The sequence below is a fragment of the Ctenocephalides felis genome, unplaced genomic scaffold (genome assembly GCF_003426905.1).
Source record: "Ctenocephalides felis isolate EL2017-DRISC unplaced genomic scaffold, ASM342690v1 CF-g0.4_SCAFFOLD_01604, whole genome shotgun sequence".
NCBI classification, from domain to species: Eukaryota; Metazoa; Arthropoda; class Insecta; order Siphonaptera; family Pulicidae; genus Ctenocephalides; species Ctenocephalides felis.
The window spans coordinates 28,032,129-28,056,051 of record NW_020537758.1 but is presented as its reverse complement, the minus strand read 5'-3'; the positions used below and the strand labels follow the sequence as shown (position 1 = coordinate 28,056,051).

The 23,923-nt window shown below is 30.2% G+C and overlaps 1 protein-coding gene across 1 annotated transcript; it reads right to left on the bottom strand.

The window, feature by feature from the left end:
- Positions 1–18,997: 18,997 nt before the first annotated feature.
- LOC113373602 lies at positions 18,998–19,945 on the bottom strand. The gene has a single exon (XM_026613890.1). The coding sequence runs from the start codon at positions 19,943–19,945 to the stop codon at positions 18,998–19,000; it is 948 nt and encodes a 315-aa protein (XP_026469675.1).
- Positions 19,946–23,923: the final 3,978 nt, after the last annotated feature.

The window sequence follows — 23,923 nt, the reverse complement described above, 5'->3', positions numbered from 1 at the left end:
TGTTTCTCTAAGACGGCTCTGTATCCTTCAGATCCACTGTCGCCGTATACTGAAGCAAAGAGCTTTGTGTTGCTTTCTCTTTGGCCGTAGTTCTGTTTGGTTGCATTACCATTATAATGACGTGGAAATTTACTATGAATTTTATTGCCATTTCCTGCAAGAACCATGTATGCATTATCGTGCATTCTATATTTTCCCAAAAATTTATTAACTGGCAAATTTTCAGAAAAGCCATTAAACCTTGCAATGATCTTGTAATCTCCAAACTTGTTACCTAATTGCTTTCTTATTACCTCGTTTCAAATCATAAGCGATCACAGCTTCAAGTTATTTGAATATTTTATTTTAGTAAAAAAACTCTTACGTCAGATAAAACTAAATGAATGGTGAATTATTTCAAGTTAAATTTATCAATTTTGATAATGTACAAAGTAGCAAATGTATCTATACATAACGTCGCTTTACAAATTTGGTATTCAAATGCCCCTCTAATATTTAATAATATCAGAAGGCATGATATTATCTGCATTCCGCTACATAAATTTTGTACTCCTGTATATTTTCACTTTGAATATATAAAATTGGCCATTTCGTGATACACAGTATATATTTCGATCGTCGGAAAGATATGCCTCGTAAAAAATTAATATTGCTCAAAAGGTTCAGCATCTTGCCAATATATTTTTATACTTTCTCGATGGCATAATTTTTGTTAATCAAATTTTATGCCTCGCTTCGCATCGATAATGTAATTTGTGGTAATATAACAGAAAAAATACAACAGCATAGAGATAAAAAATATAATGGAAATATGCTAATATAATATATATGATATATGCTATCGAAATAAATAACATACGCGTAGTAATAACTGCGTCATAGATATTATATTGATATTTATTGAATAAAGCACACTAATTTTAATTGATGTTAATGACAGTATGTTTTTTACTGTATTTAAGTAATTATTGGTAATAAAACTTCACTAATGCAGGTTTAAATTAAAGACTATGACTTTTATCATATACAATATTAGAATTTTATTTTCCAATTAAATTAACGTAGAAGCCTTCACTCATATCTAAACTTTATCATTGATGTCAGTCAACTTCTCATGTTGTGTCTACCGTATGTGAAAGGATATCGGTACAATTGCGACTGATTCAATAAATGAGATATTAGATCGCGTATCGTCCTGTAGAACGCAAGATAAAAGTTCTTTTAATATTAGAGAAGACGAAGTTCAAAGACAAGGGAGAAATACAACGTGGATATATACCGTCATTACAGGTTGTATCGAATATATTGCCAACATGAGACTGCATCTGAAGCTTTGAGACATACTGTGTTGAATTTTGTTTTAAAAAGCTCAGTTTTATTCACGATATTTTGCGAATAAAGTCAGATCACGCAAATAAGTGAGTTCCGTATACCATAATTTTTGCGAAGTGGTTTATGAAGTATATTTAGAAATACGAGAAAAGAAAATAAATAAAGTTTAAACGCAAGATTAAAAATTAAATGACACTTGATACTTGATTAAAAATTATCATGAAATCAATATCATGTAACTCGCGAGAGGAAAGTGTTAAAACCTAATGAACGCATCCCATACAATTAAATTAATAGGAAAGACTATGCAATCGAAAGTTCAAAACAAACCACGACAAATGCATAAATAAACATTTAAAATAAATACATTTACAAATACACAGATTATATATATATATATATATATATATATATATATATATTTGCGTGTGTGTGGCAATGTATGAGAATCTTAGGGGTTGTGACACAGGATAATTTAATAGCGAACGGCTGGTTAGGTTATCAAAGGCTACATTCGTTTCCTGCTCGATACTGTACTGCTGTAAGAACCCTATTCTGCGGGATTTTTTTAAGAATATTTATTAAATAAATAACTTTATTTTATATATATATATATATATATATATATATATATATATATATATATATATATATATTATATATATATATATATATATATATATATATATATATATATTATTTATTTGCATCAATTTGAATTTTATAAAATTATTAATGTAAAAAAATGTTTACAGGCATTACAAGTTAAACGAACAAATAAAACGAATGTAATATATGATTGTTAATGTTTAATTTGTTTTATAAAACGTGCATCTTGATAAAAAATATGATGAAGCGATCGTGTACAAAACGCCTAACGCGCCTAATCTTCTAGACGCTAGAAGATTTAAAATATAATTGGGTTCGATTTTGCATTGAACTTTATTGATTTTAAAAACTTGTGTTAAATTTTGCGTCCAAGTCATTCATGATCCTAGATCACAAATTCCATCATCTTCCCTTCCGATGTCAATGACACAAACAATTCAATCACAGATAATGTTCAATCTGCCAGTCACGAGAGGATAATACATACACGAGATAAGATCATAAGGGTTATTCAGCTTCGTATAGACATTACGTAAACATATAAGTAGCAAGGGACTTATACGAAAACATCCTGTTTTTGAATTCATTGGTATATAATATTTCTGCACGCATCCTGCATATAAATTGATCATATTTATAAATCATATTATGATTTTGAGTAGGAAGATGCAAATACTAGGTATTGTAAAGGTTTGGGCATCAATATCAAATACAAATTACAGTGTTGTATGGAAAGTATTAGTATTACGTAAGTTTTGAGAACCAACGAATATATATATATAATTATTTATTTACTTATTTGCATTTACGTATATCGACTCTGCGAAGTTAGCACAGTATTATATAATATATTGAATATAAATATATCTAAACCCAGATCAATTAAGCATTTTGGATTTCCAATATATTTAATCAAATTGTACTTCATACATGTACTTTATAAAATGAATATAATTATGCTGCGCACAAAAGCATTTTGTTCAGTATTAAGAAAGATTGAGCTGCAGCAACGCTACGTTACTATCTAGGCTAATATATTGAAAAGGCTGATATCCCAACATATTGAAAGATTGATACAATATTATCGAATATACGAACTGTTTTACAAAGCAAAAAAATTATAGTAATTAAAAACAGTAGAGTTTGCGATAAAATTGTAAAAATTAGCTTTTACTCGGAGGAGTTATTTCAATTTCACTTTTTTTCATTAATGTCCTTTAAACGTCGCTATGCCTTTAACTATCTACAATGTTTATGAAGGGACCTGCAATATCAATGGGGGTACGAAATCGGGGGCTTAAAATTATGTTTGGGTCGGACATATGTCGTTCGAGACAAGCGTGGCCTTATTGCCTACCCTGCCGAATCATTGACTCTCTACGTGAAATGGGTCATTGTAGGGCTAAACATATGTAGCATCATTTAAAATAAATTCGTCAATCGTGGGTAAATGAACTCAAAGCACACATATCTATCTAATAGGGACAAAAAATGAGGAAATGAATTTCTGACATTGAATAAAAAGACAGTACCGCCAAAAATAATGATGCAAATATAACGACAATATGTTGCAATAACAGATATATATATAAATGATGCATTTGTATTATAAATCGTATGAAATTATATATGATAGTAGTAAATAATTATAGAAGTTTTTTGTCCAAATGAATAAAATAATATTGTTCAATTTGACATACAAGATTCACACTAATTAAATTGTACAATGGTACTCGTATACAATCATACTTAAAATTACGGTTTCTATTATTTTGTCACTTATTTTGTAAGAATGATTAACTTGTGTTTAGTTAGAAATTTTAACTGGTTTGTGATAATAATGTATCATTACATTTATTAAATAGAAAGTTTGCAGTATAGCACTTGTTCATCTATTCACAAATTAAAAAACAATTTATTAGTAGAATATAAAAAATTCTGAAGTAATGAAAAATTACGTTAAGAATTTAACAAAAGTTAAATTCTTTGCTGCAACTTTGAGATATGTTAGTTGAATAAACAACTATATACATTTTTTCGTAGCTTTTTATACCTTTTATTATCATAATTATGTACACTTTGGGAATATGTATATGGTTACAAAATTATAGAACATAATATTATGTGATTGTGATATAAATCAACTCCTGTTGAAATTCATATACTGGCGTATGAGATTAAGTTTATTATAAACGAGGTGAACTTCGTGCGAACAAATGTAGTCGAATAATCAGACTTATGCGAATTATCCGGAAGCATCTCGATCTACGCTTCCATATATATATATATATATATATATATATATATATATATATATATATGCATTTGGATGTAAGCAAGGTAACTCATAACCTTTGTCTATGTGTGCCCTGTACGGGTTATTTGTGCCTTGGAGATTGATATAACCCCAAGTTATATCCAGTAGCATGAACGATAAGACAAATGAGACATAATATTTGTGACATTTGTATGAACTGTAATGACTAAATAAACCTACATTAAAGAGCGCACTTTCTCAAACACTATACAAATGTAATTTTAAATATTAAGAGTGTGATACATTCAAAGGCAGTTCAAAAGCATGCATATATAAGAATAGTTTTATAAATAAGCTCAACAAATTTTAGAAAAATAAATTTGAATATGAATAATATTTCGATAATATCCTATATATTGCCAGCCTATATTCGATTTTTTTATACTGAATTAAAAATAATGATCTGTAGTAATTTATCACGTATACGTGAATAAGTTATCCAATAAAAGTTCTGGTTAACAAACCATTAGCATCAAATCTTAATATTGCAGATTTGCGGAATTCCGAAAGCAGATTGCAATATTGCAACTTCCTCATAAAATCAAAGGACATCTTTAGAAATCAAACTCCCGACAGAGTTCTGTGTGCTATTAGCTACAATAAGTATGAACTGTCTCCGGGGTCGAAGGAAAAGCGGAATGGACAGAAAATAACAGTAAATTGTGTCAGTAAATCACTGAAAACAGAGGAAAAGGCAACGCAAGCAGCGCAAAAATCGGACAAAAAGCCATAGTTTACGATTCTATTCCAAGAATTTCGTTCAATTAGAATAAGTGCCGTTTTGTTGCTGTGGGCCACTCGCCGGTACATAAATTTATTCAAGACACAAAGTAGAGAGACATATTTTTTGCTATTTTGTTTTCTACAATACACGTAACATTAAACATCAAAGAATTTGATTCAAAACATCCTACTTATCAAGTTCTAATTAAATAACCATAGCAGTCAACGATTTAAAACTATATTCATTAATAAAACCTCTTATGAACCACAGCTTTATTCAAATAATACGTACAAAAACATAATATGAAATAGATAATGCTGGTCTTATTGCAATCTATAAAATATATAAATGCATGACTTCTTAAATTATATGGATAAAACGTGTTTAAATAATTTAGTAAAAGTGTTTGGATCAAATAATAAATGTGTATAATATAATATATAATAAGGCAAACAAATATTTACTTTTAGTATGATATTAACCAATAATCGAGTTAATAATTCATTTTAATTTATATGTACTTAACGCGAAATAATAAGGTTAGCATGAATTGTTTTATTTTAATCCATTTAAAGTGGAATCTATTTAAAATAGTTTTTTCCCTGTAATAATTATTCAAGAATTGAATTGTTCAAGATTATTTATATTTAGAAACTAAAATGTATTTATTTCTATGGAATAACTATAGTCTATAAAATAATTATGGATCTAGAGGCTTGCACACATATCTGTAAAATGAATCACTTACTGGAACAAAATGTCCTGAATACTAACTAAACCTTTGAAAGTGAACCTGAAAAAGATACTTGTATTCTTGGACTGTTTTATGGGGACTTTATAGTTTATTTTATTAAACGGTCAAAATGATCATTGATATATTTATGCGTAAGGAATCCCTAAATAATACTGATAAAACATGCAAATATAGACAAATTGAGCAACTAATATTAGCTATACCTTGGACCATAATATGAGTCAAGAAAGAATTTGTTAATGGTATTAACGCAATAAAATTTTGCATTCAAAAGTGCAAATATTCCCAATTATATTCCTCTCAATCTCCGATGAGTGAATCCTTGAGAAATTTCACCATTTTCCCAGGCTCGGTCCGGATCGACCGAGGCCCGGCAACGCTTTCCACCGCGCGCTAATTAGTGTGTCGTTGTTGTCGGCGCTTATGTTTTATTGCCGGAGTTAAAATGACACGAGTACTGCTGCTGCAGGCGGTGGCACCCGCGTGAAAACCAGGCAGGGCTTCCGAACTTTTATTGCCGTCCGAACAATAATTTTTTTTATGGGGTTGGATTGCTCCTGTCGAAACAGGATCCGAAATGAATTTTGAATTCGGGACGTAATTGATATGAATTAGATTTTATGAAATATGAATCGCCGCTTGAGAAATTGGTAATTCTGGGAAAATTGTAAGTGTAATACTTACATTGTGAATTCAATTATATTGTTTTGTCCTACATACTTATAAACTATACTCAAAATACCGATTGCTACATCAAGTGAAAAAATTAATATAATTAATTATTTTGTGTAAAAATTTTCGCTTTTATCCTCTAATCAAATTTTATCGGTTTTATTAAGTGATTTTATTTGTTAAGAGTTGTAGTAAAATGTGTTTATAATGTCTTTCAGATATAAAATTATGATATGTTGAATTATTAAATTACCGAAGTTGAAGGAAAAATTCCTTTATATTAATAAAAACGAAGCCAAATGATAATATTTAGTAGTAAAAATTATCTTACTAAGTTCATAGTAAAAATTTGAAGCGTATAGGATATAATGAAAAACTTGAGATATTCAATGATTTATGCAAACTTAGCATATTATAGCAAATATAATACTTATGACTGAGATTATGACTGATTATGATTAACCGTACAATTTCAATTCACGTGAATTACACATTTTATTATAGTGAAAAAAAAGCTCGAATTAAATAGGAATTATACAAAGAATTTTCTGTATATGATGAGCGTATAATAGTGAAGGGATTCAATGAAAAATCAATAAAACTTTGAAAACCGTCTTAGAGATGTTTTATGAAAATACAAAATGTTGAGGCCTCGAGTTACTTCATTTCTAACGTACCTAACGTTGATGCGTATCAGTAGTAATTAATGAAATTATAAGAACTTCTATATACATATATATATATATATATATATATATATATATACATATATATATATATATATATATATATATATATATACATATATATATATACATATATATTATATATATATATATGTGTGTATAAAATCTTGGGCATGGTGGGCGTGTAATCGTCAATAAATCCTAAGCAAATATTGTTTGGAAATTATATAAAAATGAAGAAAACACGTGAAGTATTCTAATTAAAATTAGTGAAAGTATCAAACCAAATTTACCTAATGAAAATCTCTTAAATATTTGTTTATGCTGAGCACGCATCAGAAACAATTTGATTTTTTTTACTTTAAGAAGAAGGTGGGAAATTATATTTACAATATACAATCAGTTTAATTTTAGTTCAATTCTTAAACGCAACGCAAATCAGTATTAAATTCTCTTCTATTACATTATTTTAGAATTGAGATGGGCATACCAATAAATTCTACAATTATAATAAAACAAAATTTACAAACATAAAGCCCTGAAGTAATCTTTAGACTGAGATAAACTCCTTAAACACGTAAGTTTAATCTTGTAGTTAAACAAAATAGCTTTAAAAAATTAAATGAATAGTAGTTATATATATATATATATATATATATATATATATATATATATTAAGGTCAATTGTTTTAGTTTTTAATTTTATTTTTAGTTTCCACTGAATGAAGGCCAGGATTATAGCCGAAACGTATCGATTTAAAATAAATTTTTGAAAGAAATTCATGTTCTTTATTGATGTTATGCTCGATTACTAGACTTTGTTAATACATATGTCAATATCAAATTCAGAGTCATATATATAGATATATATATATATATATATATATATATATATATATATATATTATAGAATTTTATGATATGAGTGGAACGAATATTAATTGTTTAATATGAACAAAACAGCACTCAGATTTGTTTAACACAACCTTATTTTATGATTACAGACGTTTCGAGACTATGGTGTGTCTCATCTTCAGTGTAATTTCAAAAACAGTTACTTATATACTACACATTCTTTAATAACTTATTTAAATTTCATTTAATTTTTGATATACAAAAAACACCAACTATTCCTTGCAATGCTTGACACAGTACTAAAGAAACACATAACACTTACAGAAATATTCTAAACAAATTTGAAGTACTTATCTAGATGGAGACAGAATGGATATCATTATAATGTAAACAAAAGGAGTGCTATCGCATACAAAAATCGATAAAATGAAAAAACAAATTAATTTATTGAAAAGAATAAGATAAATGAAAAATTTTTTTATAAATTATTAATGATGTTTATATAAGTGTCATGTAAAATATTTGTGTCGGTTCTTAGATTTATGCTATTGTTAGTCCGAACTATTAACATTGATTCTGCCATGCTCCGTTTAAATAAGTCTTTCTCATGGAATAAAATTTGGGGATTGTCAAAATCAAACTTATGGTTGTTGATATTAGCATGATCCACTAGTGTACTTTTAAATTTTTTAACTTCCCGTAGGGCAAGTTATAGTAATCGCAAAAAAATCGAAAATGAAAATTTTTATATATCTTTACGTTTCAGAGGTTTCTGAACATTTTGGCATACCTTAGAAAAAATGGATGTATGTGTGTGTGTGTGTGTATGTGTGTGTGTGTGTGTGTATGTATGTATGTGTGTGTATGTATGTGCGGATACAAATTTTCGTCGACGATTTCGGGAACACGGATCAACCGATTTGAATAATTCAAAAAACATTCGATCCGTATTGATAAGGAGACGTGCTGATTACTTTTTGGCAAAGGCAGGTCAAGCCGTTCCGAAGATACGGGGCAAAAAGTTCCGAAAACGGTAACTCAGTTTTTAAGAGAACGGAGCGTCCGATTTTAATAATTCAAAAAACATTTTATTTGTATTGACAAGATGAATAATCGATACAACTTTCATGAAGGTAGGTCCAGCGGTTTCGGAGATATAGAGGAAAAAGTAAAAAAATGAGCCATTTGGCGGTCAAAAATGATCATTAGACATATGCACATCAAATTATCAGACATTTTATAGAGATTTTAACAATAAGTATACATTTTGTTAACATTCCTATCGGTTCCGTACCAATGCTTATGCGTTAGACAGCGACGCGGCGCTTACGCGCTTTATATTTTGTCCCTATGTAGTTAAAGCAGTACGATTGCTTTGAAAAAAAAGTTCAGATCTTCGACAATATGTCAAAATAAAGAAAAAAAATTTTTTTCAAAAAAAAAAAAGTTTTTAAAAAAAAAATTTTTTTTTTTATTTTTTTTTTTTTCAAAAAAAATTAATTTTTTGTCCAATTTATAGTTTCTCGAAAATCTTATTTTTTCAAAGTAATTTTTTTTCAAAAATGTTAATCGTTTTAAAAAAAAATAATAATTTTTGGTACAGGAAGTTCCAGCAATTTGCCTTAAGGCACGATGCCCTAATTGCCTTAAGACAGAATTCCACTTACAGCTAGTTATTATCTATTTTTTCACATTGTAATTCATGTTGCCTGAGTCTCTTTTCTAAGTTCTGGCAGGTCTGGCCAATATAAGAGCAATTACAATCCAAACAATTTACTTTATAAACTATATCTTTCTTTTTTGTTAATGGAGTTTCATCTTTAATTTTGGAATATAAAAATTTTAATTGTTTTAATGAAGAAAAAGTAATACGAATATTGTGTTTTTTGAAAAGTCTTTTTGATAATTGGTTAAAATTATTGTCAAGATATGGAAAATTAATGAAAAAAGTTTTTTCAGGAACACTTGTTTTGCCAGGCTCTTTCGGTTTCTTATCAAGAGGTTCAAGTAATTTTGCGACTCTATTTTTAATAATTGGACAAATTAACTTATATGGAAAATTATTGCCAAGTAGGATCGTTTTAACTAATTTTATGTTTGTATCATGAAACAGCGGATCAGATAATAAAATAGCGTGATCTACATGAGCATGGCAGAATCAATGTTAATAGTTCGGACTAACAATAGCATAAATCTAAGAACCGACACAAATATTTTACATGACACTTATATAAACATCATTAATAATTTTTAAATTTTTTTCATTTATCTTATTCTTTTCAATAAATTAATTTGTTTTTTCATTTTTATCGATTTTTTGTATGCGATAGGCACTCCTTTTGTTTACATTATAATGATATCCATTCTGTCTCCATCTAGATAAGTACTTCAAATTTGTTTAGAATATTTCTGTAAGTGTTATGTGTTTCTTTAGTACTGTGTCAAGCATTGCAAGGAATAGTTGGTGTTTTTTGTATATCAAAAATTAAATGAAATTTAAATAAGTTATTAAAGAATGTGTAGTATATAAGTAACTGTTTTTGAAATTACACTGATGATGAGACACACCATAGTCTCGAAACGTCTGTAATCATAAAATAAAGTTGTGTTAAACAAATCTGAGTGCTGTTTTGTTCATATTAAACAATTAATATATATATATATATATATATATATATATATATATATATATATATATTATAAATGCAATCAATAGATGGTAATACGATGTTTGCATATAAGAGTATTTTCCAGTGACTGATTATTAATTAATAAAAGTATATAATATTCAGGCCTGAGTTTTCTTATATTTACTGATACACATTTATGAAAAAACTTGGATTTGAGCGCATTGGGTCTAAACCGCTGTAGCAACATTGCTGGTTTCAAATGAATAAATAAATATATGCACATATAGCAAAGAAAAAAAAATCAAAGAGTAGTAGTAAAATTCAAAATGTTGAGAAGTTTTGAATGACGTTATCCAGAAATGTAGATGCATATACATGTTAATTAATGAAATTATAATGGGAAACGTGTAAATAATTATTCACGCTTACTGCGCCCGCCGCGCATAAGCGCGAATGCATCACAGAAGTGAATGAATAGAGTAGAGCCGGCTAATTGTGTTCACTCTTCAGTCATATTATGCGAAATTGTACAACTAATGAAACTTAATGCAGCCACTCTTTGTGGCTGGATGCTCGACTGCTCAAATGAAATGTATAAAACCGGGAATTTAAATCAACTTGAGAGTAAACATTGAATTGAAATTAAAATATTTGCGACGAACACTTCATTCCTGACGGCAAAATCTATAAAGCAAATTAAACATATTCAAAATTAGATATTATTACGCAAAGTTCACTATTAAATCTAAAAAATAATTCTGGATTATAGATTACAAGGTAAAATAATTTTTGTAGATGATTGTGATGTAATATGTAAATAGAACCTAGTTATTTTTTGAATTTTATAAATAATTTTATATTATGAATACATACCTCGAAACCAAATGTCTATGTTAAATTTACTACCCATATTTGCTTATTGTGATTTGACAAATGTCTGTTGGAATGTATGTGTAACGCAGTATTGCCAGAAATCTTTTTTAAAAAATAATACCAAATGTAATAATAATAAATTACATTACACCAACCAAAAATAATAGAAAAACTTAAATAAAAAATCGATCACGCTTTACGATAGCGATCAAGTCAAATCGGACCGATAAATAATAAAAAATATAAATATACAATAACTAATAACAATACTTTGAAATAAATAAATATTGCGCAAGACTTGAAGCTTTTTCTGTTGGTTTTCTACGTTTAGTGTATTGTTCAATCCTTCAGACGAGAGAATAGCTAGTACACTGGTTCATTTGAAAGATTATAATATAGAAAATATGGATGTAATTAGAATAAATAATATATTCGCAAAAAAACAAATTAATAAAAAATATCATACAATATAATAAAACATTGTTAAATTAGATTTAAATTTAATTTTTTATTTTTGATGAAATAATTATTTGTTCAATTATATATACATGGAATTTTCTTTGTATTGAATTTTTTGAATCGCAAAAGCCGTTTTTCAAGAAAAGCCGAAGAAAGATCAAATTTTGGCTCACATACACGCATACTTGTCCAAACTTTGTTATCAAACGATTTAAAATGACTCAAAACGTCAAGAAAAATTAAAATAAGAAAATTGACTATTCTGACAGAAACAAACTGCTTCCGCGGTGAATTTAAAAATCATTCTGAAGAAACCTCTGCATAATAGAATAAGGAAATTTCTATTCTTGTTAAATTATTTTTTGTACCTTTTTAACTTATACATTATAGTATATAAAAGAAAAAATTTGAAAACAAGAGCCATGAATGTTTGAAAAATAAAGGTAACAGTAACGCTATTGAGCATCAGTAATATTTAAAACCAGCCCGAACAAAAATAGTCCATTATGCCTGTATAGGTTTCAGTGATGCTAAATTCAACGGAAATATCAGAAAGCGAAACGTATTACTTTATACGGCGCATAAATTTTTGTAAATGTGCTTAAACGTATAAAAAGGAAACAGTTAAGCGCTATCCGGGCAACATATCATTGTGAATATCCAATTCTAATACATCTCAATTCACGGGAACGCCATACTATTAGGCAAGCTTATAGAGGCCGTATATAGAGATGGGCCTGGCTCCCCAAAATTTCCCATAAGCTGGAAGGCATTGTTACGCAGAGATTCTTTCTATCATGCACTTAATCTAGAAAGACCCATTTTCAGTATCAGTTCAATATACTCTGTACACTCTTGTATTAGGTCATTGAGGACTATTTTATTTAGACGTAAAATTTGGTTTCCAAGGGACGCATCATACGTTAATTTCAATACAATCTTAATGATAGTTTTTTACACATACAAATGTATAAAACAACCATTCTGATAAATTTGAGTATTGTGATGCTGTATACTAATGTAAGTTCTTTGGTATCATTAAGTGCTTCGGTATTATTCACCTTTATATCTGAATTGCATTGACAATTTTCAATTTACTACTACCAAATTTAGAATGAGATTCGCGCGCTTTCTGCATCGGCACAGCGTGCAAACATACATAAATTTCCATAGCATCAGACAAGAAAAAATTCAATTGAATAAAAACGTTATATATTATTCTATTTCCCTCTGCTATCGCCTCTGAATGGTTTTATATGCGAAATTTTCCACGGGTCGGTCGGGCCCGAAAGGGATTATATCATGAACTGAAATACGAGCGCTGAAGTGAGATGAAAACGCGGATTAATAACTTGTGTGTCGTATTTTCCTCAGCAATGGCGATGCAATATTTATATTCATTTTTATAACGTGTATTAAATAACACTTCCTCTATATGCAATCTATGTTTTCAGAATGAGCTGCGCTAATTCATTCAATGGAAACGCTTGTTGAAAGAGAAAGAGTTTAGTTCTTTATTTTTTGCGACTGGTCGGCCACACGTATTAAATGAATTCGATTATTAAATGAATTAATAATTCAAAATGATAAAAACATACTTCTTTATTTATTGCTAGAAAAATATTTATTAATAATGAATGAGAAAAATTGATAAAAAAATTATAAATCAGTACACGTGATTATTATGAGATCAATGATTATGATTCTACACAGACTTTAAAAGTAATTTATTTTGTTTGATAAAAAAATAATGTTACATAAGGAAACTGTTTTACGTTAAATTATCTATAAAGTTTCATTACTCTAAATCAACATAGTTTAGCAATATCTAAGATATCCAAAAAAATATTTATATATAGGATTTACTTCTGTGTAATAAACAGGATCATCAATTTTTATGCGAGCATAACAAAGATCAATATATTCGTAAGTCATCATAAATCGTGAGTTATGGTTATTGAAATATTTTCTTCGATAAAATTAGTAGCAGGCATAAATAAACCATTCGAGTTGCTGAAGTATAATTAAAACAGATGAATAAAATTACGATTTTGGAATTACAAATAAAGTATATTGTACTATTTTGATAAATTAGTGCAATGTAATAGATTTATGATATATATATTTTATATTTTAGCTATATTGATCTATCTATATTGATATATCAAAAGTGCTAGATAATACTTTATATAAAAGAATATTTATTATAAAAGAATTATAGAAAATATATAATAATGGAAAATTAAGTTAAATTTATACTAACAAGTGAGGGTTTATTTTCATAGTATGATAAGCATTTTGTGCCATTTAAAACAATTCATTGAATTTACTGATTTTAACATTTTTGGGAAAAAAATTTAAGCATTGTATCTATTCAATTATTATTATTTTATTTATTTTAATTATCATCTATTTTAATGAAGGATTATAAACGACAAAGTAGCAATGAAAATGAATTTAAAAGACTAGTCATAAGACAAAATAAAAGGAAACGGCAGCAGTCAATATATAATAAATTGATAATATTTTAAATGATAAATATGAAATTATGCGTTATTTTGCATACTATAATAAGTTACAAAATTTATCATTTTTATATATAAAATTCCAATATACCTATCCTGAAACAATTATTATTGCTTTATGAATCATCTATTGAAATTGCGCTAAACAGACTAATATTCATTTACATGCATCTGTACATCAAATTTTGTACCATTGATTTCCAAATATTTTTCTGTATCTAGAAAGAATCAATCAAATGTAATTTGTAGACATCAATCAATGTATAAATAGTAATATATATTTTTATATCAAGATATTTTCATCATTCTTTCTAATTCCCTGATCAAATAAACCTATCTAATGACAAATAAAACAAAATCAGCAAACCGAACGCGGCATTATCTCCTGGAGGCACTGTTCAGTCACGTTATCAGATCAAGAACAATATCCCTAATAAAACATGGAAGTCGCATGAAATCCAATACGAAATTCTTTGGCAATTCCTCACTCCCATCCCTCTTTTGGGTTGATGTAGGAGGTTTATCTCACTTATTCAACCCCAAACGACCCCAAACGACCGCAAAACTTTTTGATCATTGCCGACGGCCGGGAATTACTTAACCAGTCATCTCCGACTGGACGACCACGGCCAAACAAGCCACGTGTTTTGGCGATAACAATAAATTGAGTGGAAATAATTGCAAACATCTATCTAGAAAGATAAGAGTCATGGTAATTTTGAATATATTAATTTTAACAAATAATAAAATTGTAAAATTTGTTTATTGAAATATATTGCAATCCTAAATAACAAAATTCAAAATGCGTCACTACAAAAAACAAAGGCAAATTTGCTTAAATTTCAAAAATACATTTTGAATTTTCATATTAACATTTTAGTAAAAAAAAACTTCATGCTTTGCCAAATTCTATCCTGCATCTCTTTCCTGACCTAGTGTGATTTAATCGTAATATTAAAAATTCAAATAAAGTAAATAATAAATCAAATCAAATTTTATAGAAGTTTCCAAAAAGAAACATTACAATTTGATATTTTGAATCGATTAGAGCCTCGTGGCCAAATGTACTTGATTACAAAGGAAATAGAAAAAAGCATTTGTTGTATTGAAACACACGAAACTGACTTGAATTGCAAGCAAATATTAACGAATTCAAAGGATAATTGACTATTTGTTTTTTGGTTTTTGTGATAATTTTACGTAATTAGTGGATATCACGTTGATGATTACCATTTCTATAATAAAAATAAAGTTACATAATGTATACTTTTTATAAAAGTCTATAAATCTTTAGACAGTGCAGCCTCAACCTGTATGTAGTAAGTGCAGTATGTAATCTACGAAATATTAGAAAAACTAAGGACAATGAAAAAACCTAATTTTGAGTTGTACAGAAAATGTAAGAAAAATCACACACAAATAAATTTTTGAAAACTGCTATACCTAAGTAATATATTAACAATTAATTCGACTCGGGCGCGTCTTGTTTGACAAACAAACGGCGTTTTGTTCGCATAGAAACGGTTGCAATGATTTTGTCGTTTGTCCACAGACCGCAGAACGACGTGTGCATGTGTGCAGCAACCTCATTCTAGACATTAAACCTGAATTCCGAAGTGGGTTTTGAGCTTTCCGAGCTTTTCGAGCTTTCCGAACCGGTTCTACAGTCTGCGTTTTGCGTTTGCGTTCTATGTTTTCATTTAAACTTGTTTACCATAAATCAAGCAAGGAGAAAGCTCTTGGAACAAGAGCGAGAGAGATCGAAGTCGAGACCGAAATAAGCATAACAGAGGCCCCAGAGGAGATGCCGTCGAGTTTTGGGAGTTTTTATCTGTGCCACTGTGCCGATGATTAATTGTGGATGCAACAACCTGCTGTTGCTGAAAATCTACGCAGAGACTCGTCTTGGGAAAATGATTCAACTTTCAAATAATATGAAAATCTCATTTGCCATGATTTATTGTTCCAGGGAATATTGACATATTATGAACTAACTAAAATAGAAACGTTATAATTCACTTTTTAAACTCAAAACAATTTTTGTTATTTATCGGTTCAAAGAAATATTTGATATAATAGTATTTCATTCAAATAAACATGTCAATAACTTTTTCATGTAATTTAATTTGCAATCAAAATGAAATCTTCGCATTGATAAAAATCTGTTTAAGGCACAAACAAAAAACACAAAGAAAGCAATCAAATTTAAAAAAAAAGTAATCTATAACTCTATACTGACTTAATGTTAGAGGCTGTATAAGGAGCTAATCATAATTATTAACTTCCCGTAGGCTAAGTTATAGTAATACCAAAGAGTGTGAAATGAAAAATTTTGCATATCTTTACGTTTCGAAGGTTTCTGAACATATTGGCATGCATAGAAAAAATAAATGTGTGTATGTACATTTGGATACAATTTTTCCAATTTTGTAATTCAGATTTATAGTGTTTATATATAAAAATGAGAAATATGAATAAAGATTTTTACAAGTACTCCCAAAAATACCCCGATTGCGTTTTATTAATATTTATAATAATTATTAAATTTTTTTTAGAACTTTTAATAATACTCACTGATAAATTTTTATTGGTGATTGATTATTCTTATTTTGAAAATATTTAATTACTGTTCTAGCAATTTGTCTTAAGGCTTAATGCCATGCACTACTACTTTCAATAATACTCTAATGCCTCTAATTAGTTTAGGTAATAAACGGCATTAAAACCCCATTGAGTTATTTGTGAATATGCGAAATAGATAAAATAAGGACGACGTTGTCTAAAATATCTAAACTGATGAAAATGATAGCATATATATGCGTACATATGTATTTACGATGAATGTAAGTGGATTACAAACTAAATAAAGTGTAGTGGTGTTACAATATGAACCCACGATAGAACACAAATAATATACTTTTTTATGACATTATTTTTTTTAATTATTATTAATACTTCAGCAGGAAAGAAATCTAATACTAAAGCTGAGCTAAATGAAGTGTATCAAAAAACAATTTCTTGATTTGTAATCTAGATCATTTACTAGAGCTATAGTTTTTCACTAAAATCGAGTAGAAAAAATATTGAGTTACCTAGCTAAATTTTCCAAAATTTTCATTTGAGCAGGTGGGATGCAAAGTCACGGCTCTGAAGTAAAATTACACAATCTATTTTGATCATGGTTACACTGCCTGAAGCGCACAATATTAGCAAAGTTCTAATTCGCAGCTGACCTATGGGACCAGTGCTCCGAGAAGTTCGTGCTATCTTAATTGCTAGTGGCATGTTCGTACAGCGTGGCTACGCGCCTGGAAGCTCCGGTTGAGCTTATGTAAGCTTTATTGAGCTTTCGCGTAAATAAGGTCAAATTTATGACGTAATTTTACTTTAAGCGAATCGCAGTCACAAGCTAAATTCGTACAGTACAACACAGAGTTCTTAAAATTAATTTATTTGCTGATGTGATTAATTAACTAAAATGGATACTGTGTTGATGTTGGGGGGTTTCTCAACTCCTTTCGAAGTATTTCTCAACCCCTTTCGAAGTATTTTATACTTCGAGGAAAAATAAAAAAATTAAATGTATTCAGAAAACAAAAACCAATGGTAAACAAATATAAATTAAAAATAAAATTCTTCTTACTCCGTAATCAATAATAAACTAAAATATATTCTATATAAATTTTATATAAATGAAAAACAAAAATGAACACTAATTAATATTGTATGAAAATGTTATCTGTTTTGGAAGTCCAAGCCGCGGCAGCTATTTGGTTGGATCTGGAAACATCAGCGTAGTCGGTTGGATAGGTTGAAAAGAAATTCGAATACACTGACAAATAAAAATAACTGTTGACTTGACACACAATAGAAATTTAATCCACTGATAATATTGAACTGATAACAAACACTGAAAGGAACTGAATGTATTGATTGCAAGTAACTGAATGAATGAATTAAACCAAAATGAATGAAAGCCACGGAATAAATCGACTCGAACACTGAAAGTAACTGAACGAATGAAAGGCACGGAAAGAATAGACTTGAATGGTAAAACTATTGCCTGCATCGGCCTTTTTATGAGTCAGAATTGCCCGATTGCCTAAATTTGAAACGTGTTGTCCAAGTAGAAAAACAAACCTTTTACAGGTCCGACAACCTAGACAGATGCGGCGCAAACATTTTCCCCCGACTAAAAGGTTAGCCTTTTATACTTCTGAAAATACTCGAAATTGGTACATAGTGAACCTCATGATTAGGAAGGATAGAATTGCCAAAAATAAATTCAAACTTTCATTCAGAGTAGATCGGTTACGGAAGCCTGACCTCGCGCCAGGGTCCCCCTCTCACGACCTACCACATTCACACGATCTAGATTGCGGAAGTTTTATTTTCGCGCCAGGGTCTAGATTTTTTGGACATTTACAAGAATCTTCCAGAGACTATGAGGGGTGTTCTCATCGCCCTGAAGATTGAAAATTTGGCAAAACTATATATAGAAGCAAATATATCATGAGATAGAAAAGTTTTTTTTTTTTGAAATGAATAATTCAGATATAAACTATTGAATAGATAGGGGGCATAGTTTGACAACAGGCCGCTTGATTAGGGTATTTCCCGTTTTTACCAATGCTACTCGAACCACTCCATCGGAGCCCGGAAAAACCTCTTCAACTCTTCCCAACCCCCAATGGAGCGGACGCGCATTCTCTTGTTTTACAACTACCAAATCACCCTTTTTAATAGGATTAGTGACTGTATTCCATTTCTGTCGGACCTGTAGCTCGGTCAGATATTCCACATTCCATCGCTTCCAGTAAGAAGCGACAATATGATCTAGCAATTGTTTTCTTTTAGTCAAATTCAAGTTTTCATAGTCAACGGGCAAATCCGACAGAGGCTCTTGCATTAAGAAGTGCGCAGGCGTAAGAGGTTGAGGATCCGATGGATCATTGCTCAGCCAACATAACGGTCTTGAATTCAGTAAGGCTTCGATTTGATTGAGGACTGTATTAAACTCTTCGTAGGATAAAATTTGCAACCCTATAACTTTAAACAAATGGGTCTTCACTGATTTAATATTCGCCTCCCATATACCTCCAAAATGTGGGGCAAACGGTGGATTAAATTTCCATTCAATGTCATGTAAAACCAATAATTCATTGAAACGCTTTTTATACTCTTCGGAATTTAGGAGAAGGAATAAGGAATCAAGAGTATTTTTGGCTCCTATAAAATTGGTTCCACAATCGGAGTAAATACATTTAATAGGACCACGCCGGGCTAGGAATCGTTTCAAGCAATCTAAAAATGTATCGCTTGTTAAATCTGAAGCTAATTCGAGATGTATCGCCTTAGTGGCTAAACAGATGAACAAGCATATATAAGCCTTGTAGGTTCGAGCGCCTCTGTGACGACTCATGGAGATATTGAAGGGGCCTGCATAATCAACGCCGACGTTTAGGAAAGCTCTACTGGCTGTTATGCGCGGTACTGGTAAGTCGCCCATGAATGGAAAAATGGGTTTCGGATTCTGTCGAAAACAAGTTATACACTTGTTAAGACGATTGCGAATTATTGCACGAGCCGACAAGATCCAATATTTTTGCCTCAATAAAGATAATACTAAGTTTGATCCAGTATGTAAATTATTAATATGGTAGTAATCTATGAGACAATTTACTACTTGGTCTTTTTTTGGCAAAAGAAGTGGATTGTTATTAGTTGTTAATCCTAATCTACCTTTAACGCGTAAACAATTATTAGAATCCAAAACCACATTTAGTCGGCAAAACTTCTTCGAACAAGACTTTCCGTTCGTTAATAGTTTGAATTCTTCGGGAAAATGATGTTCTTGGACTAAACGAATAATAATAACCTCGGCTTGTTTCAAATCTGAAGTCAAAAGTCGGTTTCGATTTGTTATAATTTTACAAAACTTCAATATATAAGCGAAAATTCTTACAAGTTTGCACCAATTAGAAAATTTTTGCGTTAATTCATATAAAGGATTGATCGGTGGTATGACACTCTTTACTATTAGAGCGTTAGCTTTTCTTTCTTGATCAATATCTCCGGAAGGTTCAACCGTTTTTGCAGGCCAAGTTGATATAGGACCATTAACCAATCCGGCCCAAACAACCAATTCTTATGTTGGATAAAATCCTTAGGTCGAAGACCTCGAGAAACACAATCGGCTGCATTTTGATTAGAAGGAATGTGAAGCCATTGTGCATTAGGAATGAGATCCCGTATTTTTGTTACCCTATTGGCTACAAATGTTTTCCAACGAGTAGCCGGTCCTGCTAACCAGTGAAGGACAATCATAGAATCGGAAAAACAGTAAATAGAATCAAAATCTATACTATGTTGGTTATTCGTTAATATAAAATTCAGAAGTTTTGACAGTAAATGACAGGCACAAAGTTCAAGCCTGGCTAATGTTTGGTTTTTAATCGGTGTTACACGCGATTTTGAAATCAACAAGAAATTCGGATTGCCAAGAGATTTAATATAAACTACCGCTCCATACGCTTGCTCTGAGCTATCCGCGAAACCAAATAATGTACATTTGTTTTGTTTTGACGTTTCGAGATAACGCGGAATCTGATAGTTATTAAGATGCTCTAATTCGGAATATACGGCTAACCATGATGTAATAATAAATGATGGTAATTCCTCATCCCAATCGATTTTTAATGTCCAAATTTTTTTCAATAATATTTTTATCTTAACAACTATCGGAGTTAGGAAACCCAGAGGATCCCAGATTCGCGCTATTACTGAAAGAAGTTGTCTCTTGTCCATTTTCTCCACGTAAGCTTTATTTCGAATGAAAAATTATCTGATAAGGGATCCCATTTTAATCCCAATACCTTTGTAGAAGATTCCATTTGAAAATCCGATTTAGAGAAATGTTTATTTTGTACATCAGAATCAGGAAAAAGTTTACGCAGATTAGAATTATTAGATTCCCACTTTTTTAATTCAAAACCACCAGACGATAATACAGTCTGCAAACCCTCGCAAATGGTTTTAGCGCTATCCAAGGAGTCGATACTTGTAACCACATCATCAATATAGACATCGTTCTCAAGAATTCTAGAAATAGATTGAGAATATTTGGAACATTCGTCTCGGGAAAGTTGTTTGATGGTTCTGATAGCTTGAAAGGGAGATGACGATAGACCAAAAGTTACAGTATTTAATTCATAGATGCCAATGGGTGCATCGGGAACCGGTCTCCATAAGATTTTTTGATATTTTCTATCTTGTTTACGAACCCAAATATTACGATACATTTGTTTGATATCAGCTGTTAATGCTATAGGCCCGAAACGAAAATTTAGAAGGATTGAACAAATGTCGGTTTGTAATTTAGGACCAACATGCAAAATTTCGTTCAAGGAAGTGAATTCTGAATTTTTCGCAGATGCATCAAACACAACGCGTAAAGGCGTGGAGGAACTTTCTTTTTCGACTGCGAAATGAGGAATATAATATCCATTTTTTATTTTAATAAAATCATCGACTTCCTGATCTACCGGACAATAATCGACAAAGGATAATTGGTTTTGAGTCAGGTAATCTTCTATAACGGCGGCATATTTTTTATGAAATTCGGGATATTTCAAAAATTTATTTTCAAGCATTTGGTATCGCTTTAAGGCTAAATGAAATGATTTGTATAAATTTCTGCCTTCACTTTTAAAAGGCAGCGCTACTACATATCGTCCATCTGGAGATCGCGTAGTAGTTGTAGTAAAATGGTTTTCGCATAAATCATCGTTAGATTGGGTGTATACAGAAAACAAAAAAGGGGATTATTTCGGGAATGTCTTCTAATTGTAAGAATTTATTCATTTGTAAATGAAAATCTGAATCTGAAACATTACATAAATTAGTAGAAGTGCCGGTATTTTCAAATAAATCAGGAATGGAACCTAATATTAGATAACCCAACCGGGTTTCTAGGGCCACAGGTAATCCTTTATCATTTTTAACCTGATTAGTGCCAAGAATTTCGCCAAAAACATCGCAACCCAAAATTCCGTCGACCTCCTGGGGTGTATGAAAGTTAGGATCCGCTAAAGGATAATTCAGAAATGTTTTGATGGATGAAATCGGAATGGTAATTTGTGGTTGCTTTCCCACTATCTCGTGTACTACGTATGCACAGACCGATAACTGATAAGAATCAATTAAAGATTTCAAAGTGAAATTAACTAATCCAATAACTTTATGTGACGAATTGCCTAACCCGATCACTTGGGTTGATATTGGAAGAATTTGTAAATCAGCCTTTTTGCACCAAGTTAATGTCACAAAATTTCTATCGCTTCCCGAATCAATAATTGTACGTAATAAAATGTTTTCTTTTCTAGTAGTAACTTTTACTACTGCTGTCGGCAATATGGTAATATGATGTGCGATTTTGTTTTGATTAAATGCGCATAAAACCGTACTATTTGATTTGGAATTAGAAAGATTATTTTGATCCGTACTCGCAAAATTGCTGCCAGTATGCAATAGCGAGTGATGTCGTTCGTTACATAATAAACAGGTTTTATTCGATCGACATGTAGTCGTTATCTTATGACCCAAACAATTGTCGCATAAGTTTAATTTTTGAATAAGGGATCGCCGATCAGGTATACTCAATGATAGAAATTTCGAACAAGTAAACACTCTGTGTTGTTCCCGACACACAAAGCATTTGTTATCATATTTATCTTTTAACAAAAATGACCGGCTAATTTTAGTGTTTTTGTAATTGGGTTTGTCATTAGTGAAATTGTTGGTCATACCATATACTTGATTTTTTGCCTGTTGTGACTTTTGAAGAAAATGCAGGAGGTCTTGGTATTTGGGAAACTCACCTTGATAAAAATGCTCGAATTTTTCTTGTAAAAACGGATCGAGTTTCGAGAATGCCAGTGACGTAATAAGGAAATCATAGGCGTCGGGAATATTCAATTGGGAGAGCGCTTGCACCGCGGTATCGAATTTTTCAAGGAATGAATTTATTTGTCCAGATGAAATGGTTTTGAATGACAATAGTTGTTTGAAATAATTGGTGGCTAAGTACCGTTTATTTTCGTATTTTTTTATGAGCGCTTCCCAAAGAATTTGATAATTATTTGCGGTCGGTAGTATAGAATGAAATATTTTTAAAACCGGACCCTGTAACGCTCCTTTTAAAAAATGAAATTTTGAAACATTATCTAACTCGGTATTTTCATGAATTAGTGAATTGAATGTTTCATAAAATAATGGCCATTGTTGAATATCTCCTGAGAATTTAGGTACTTCAATGGACGGTAAATGTTGTTTGGGTACTATGTCTTTAATTGAAGAACTATGCGCATTTTTATTATCTAATAATTTCTCAGCGTGTTTTATTTTGGCATACATCGTTTCAAGGGCCTTTATTGCGGAATATTCCGGAATGAAACTAGGATTATCTAAATATTTTAATTTGTTTATT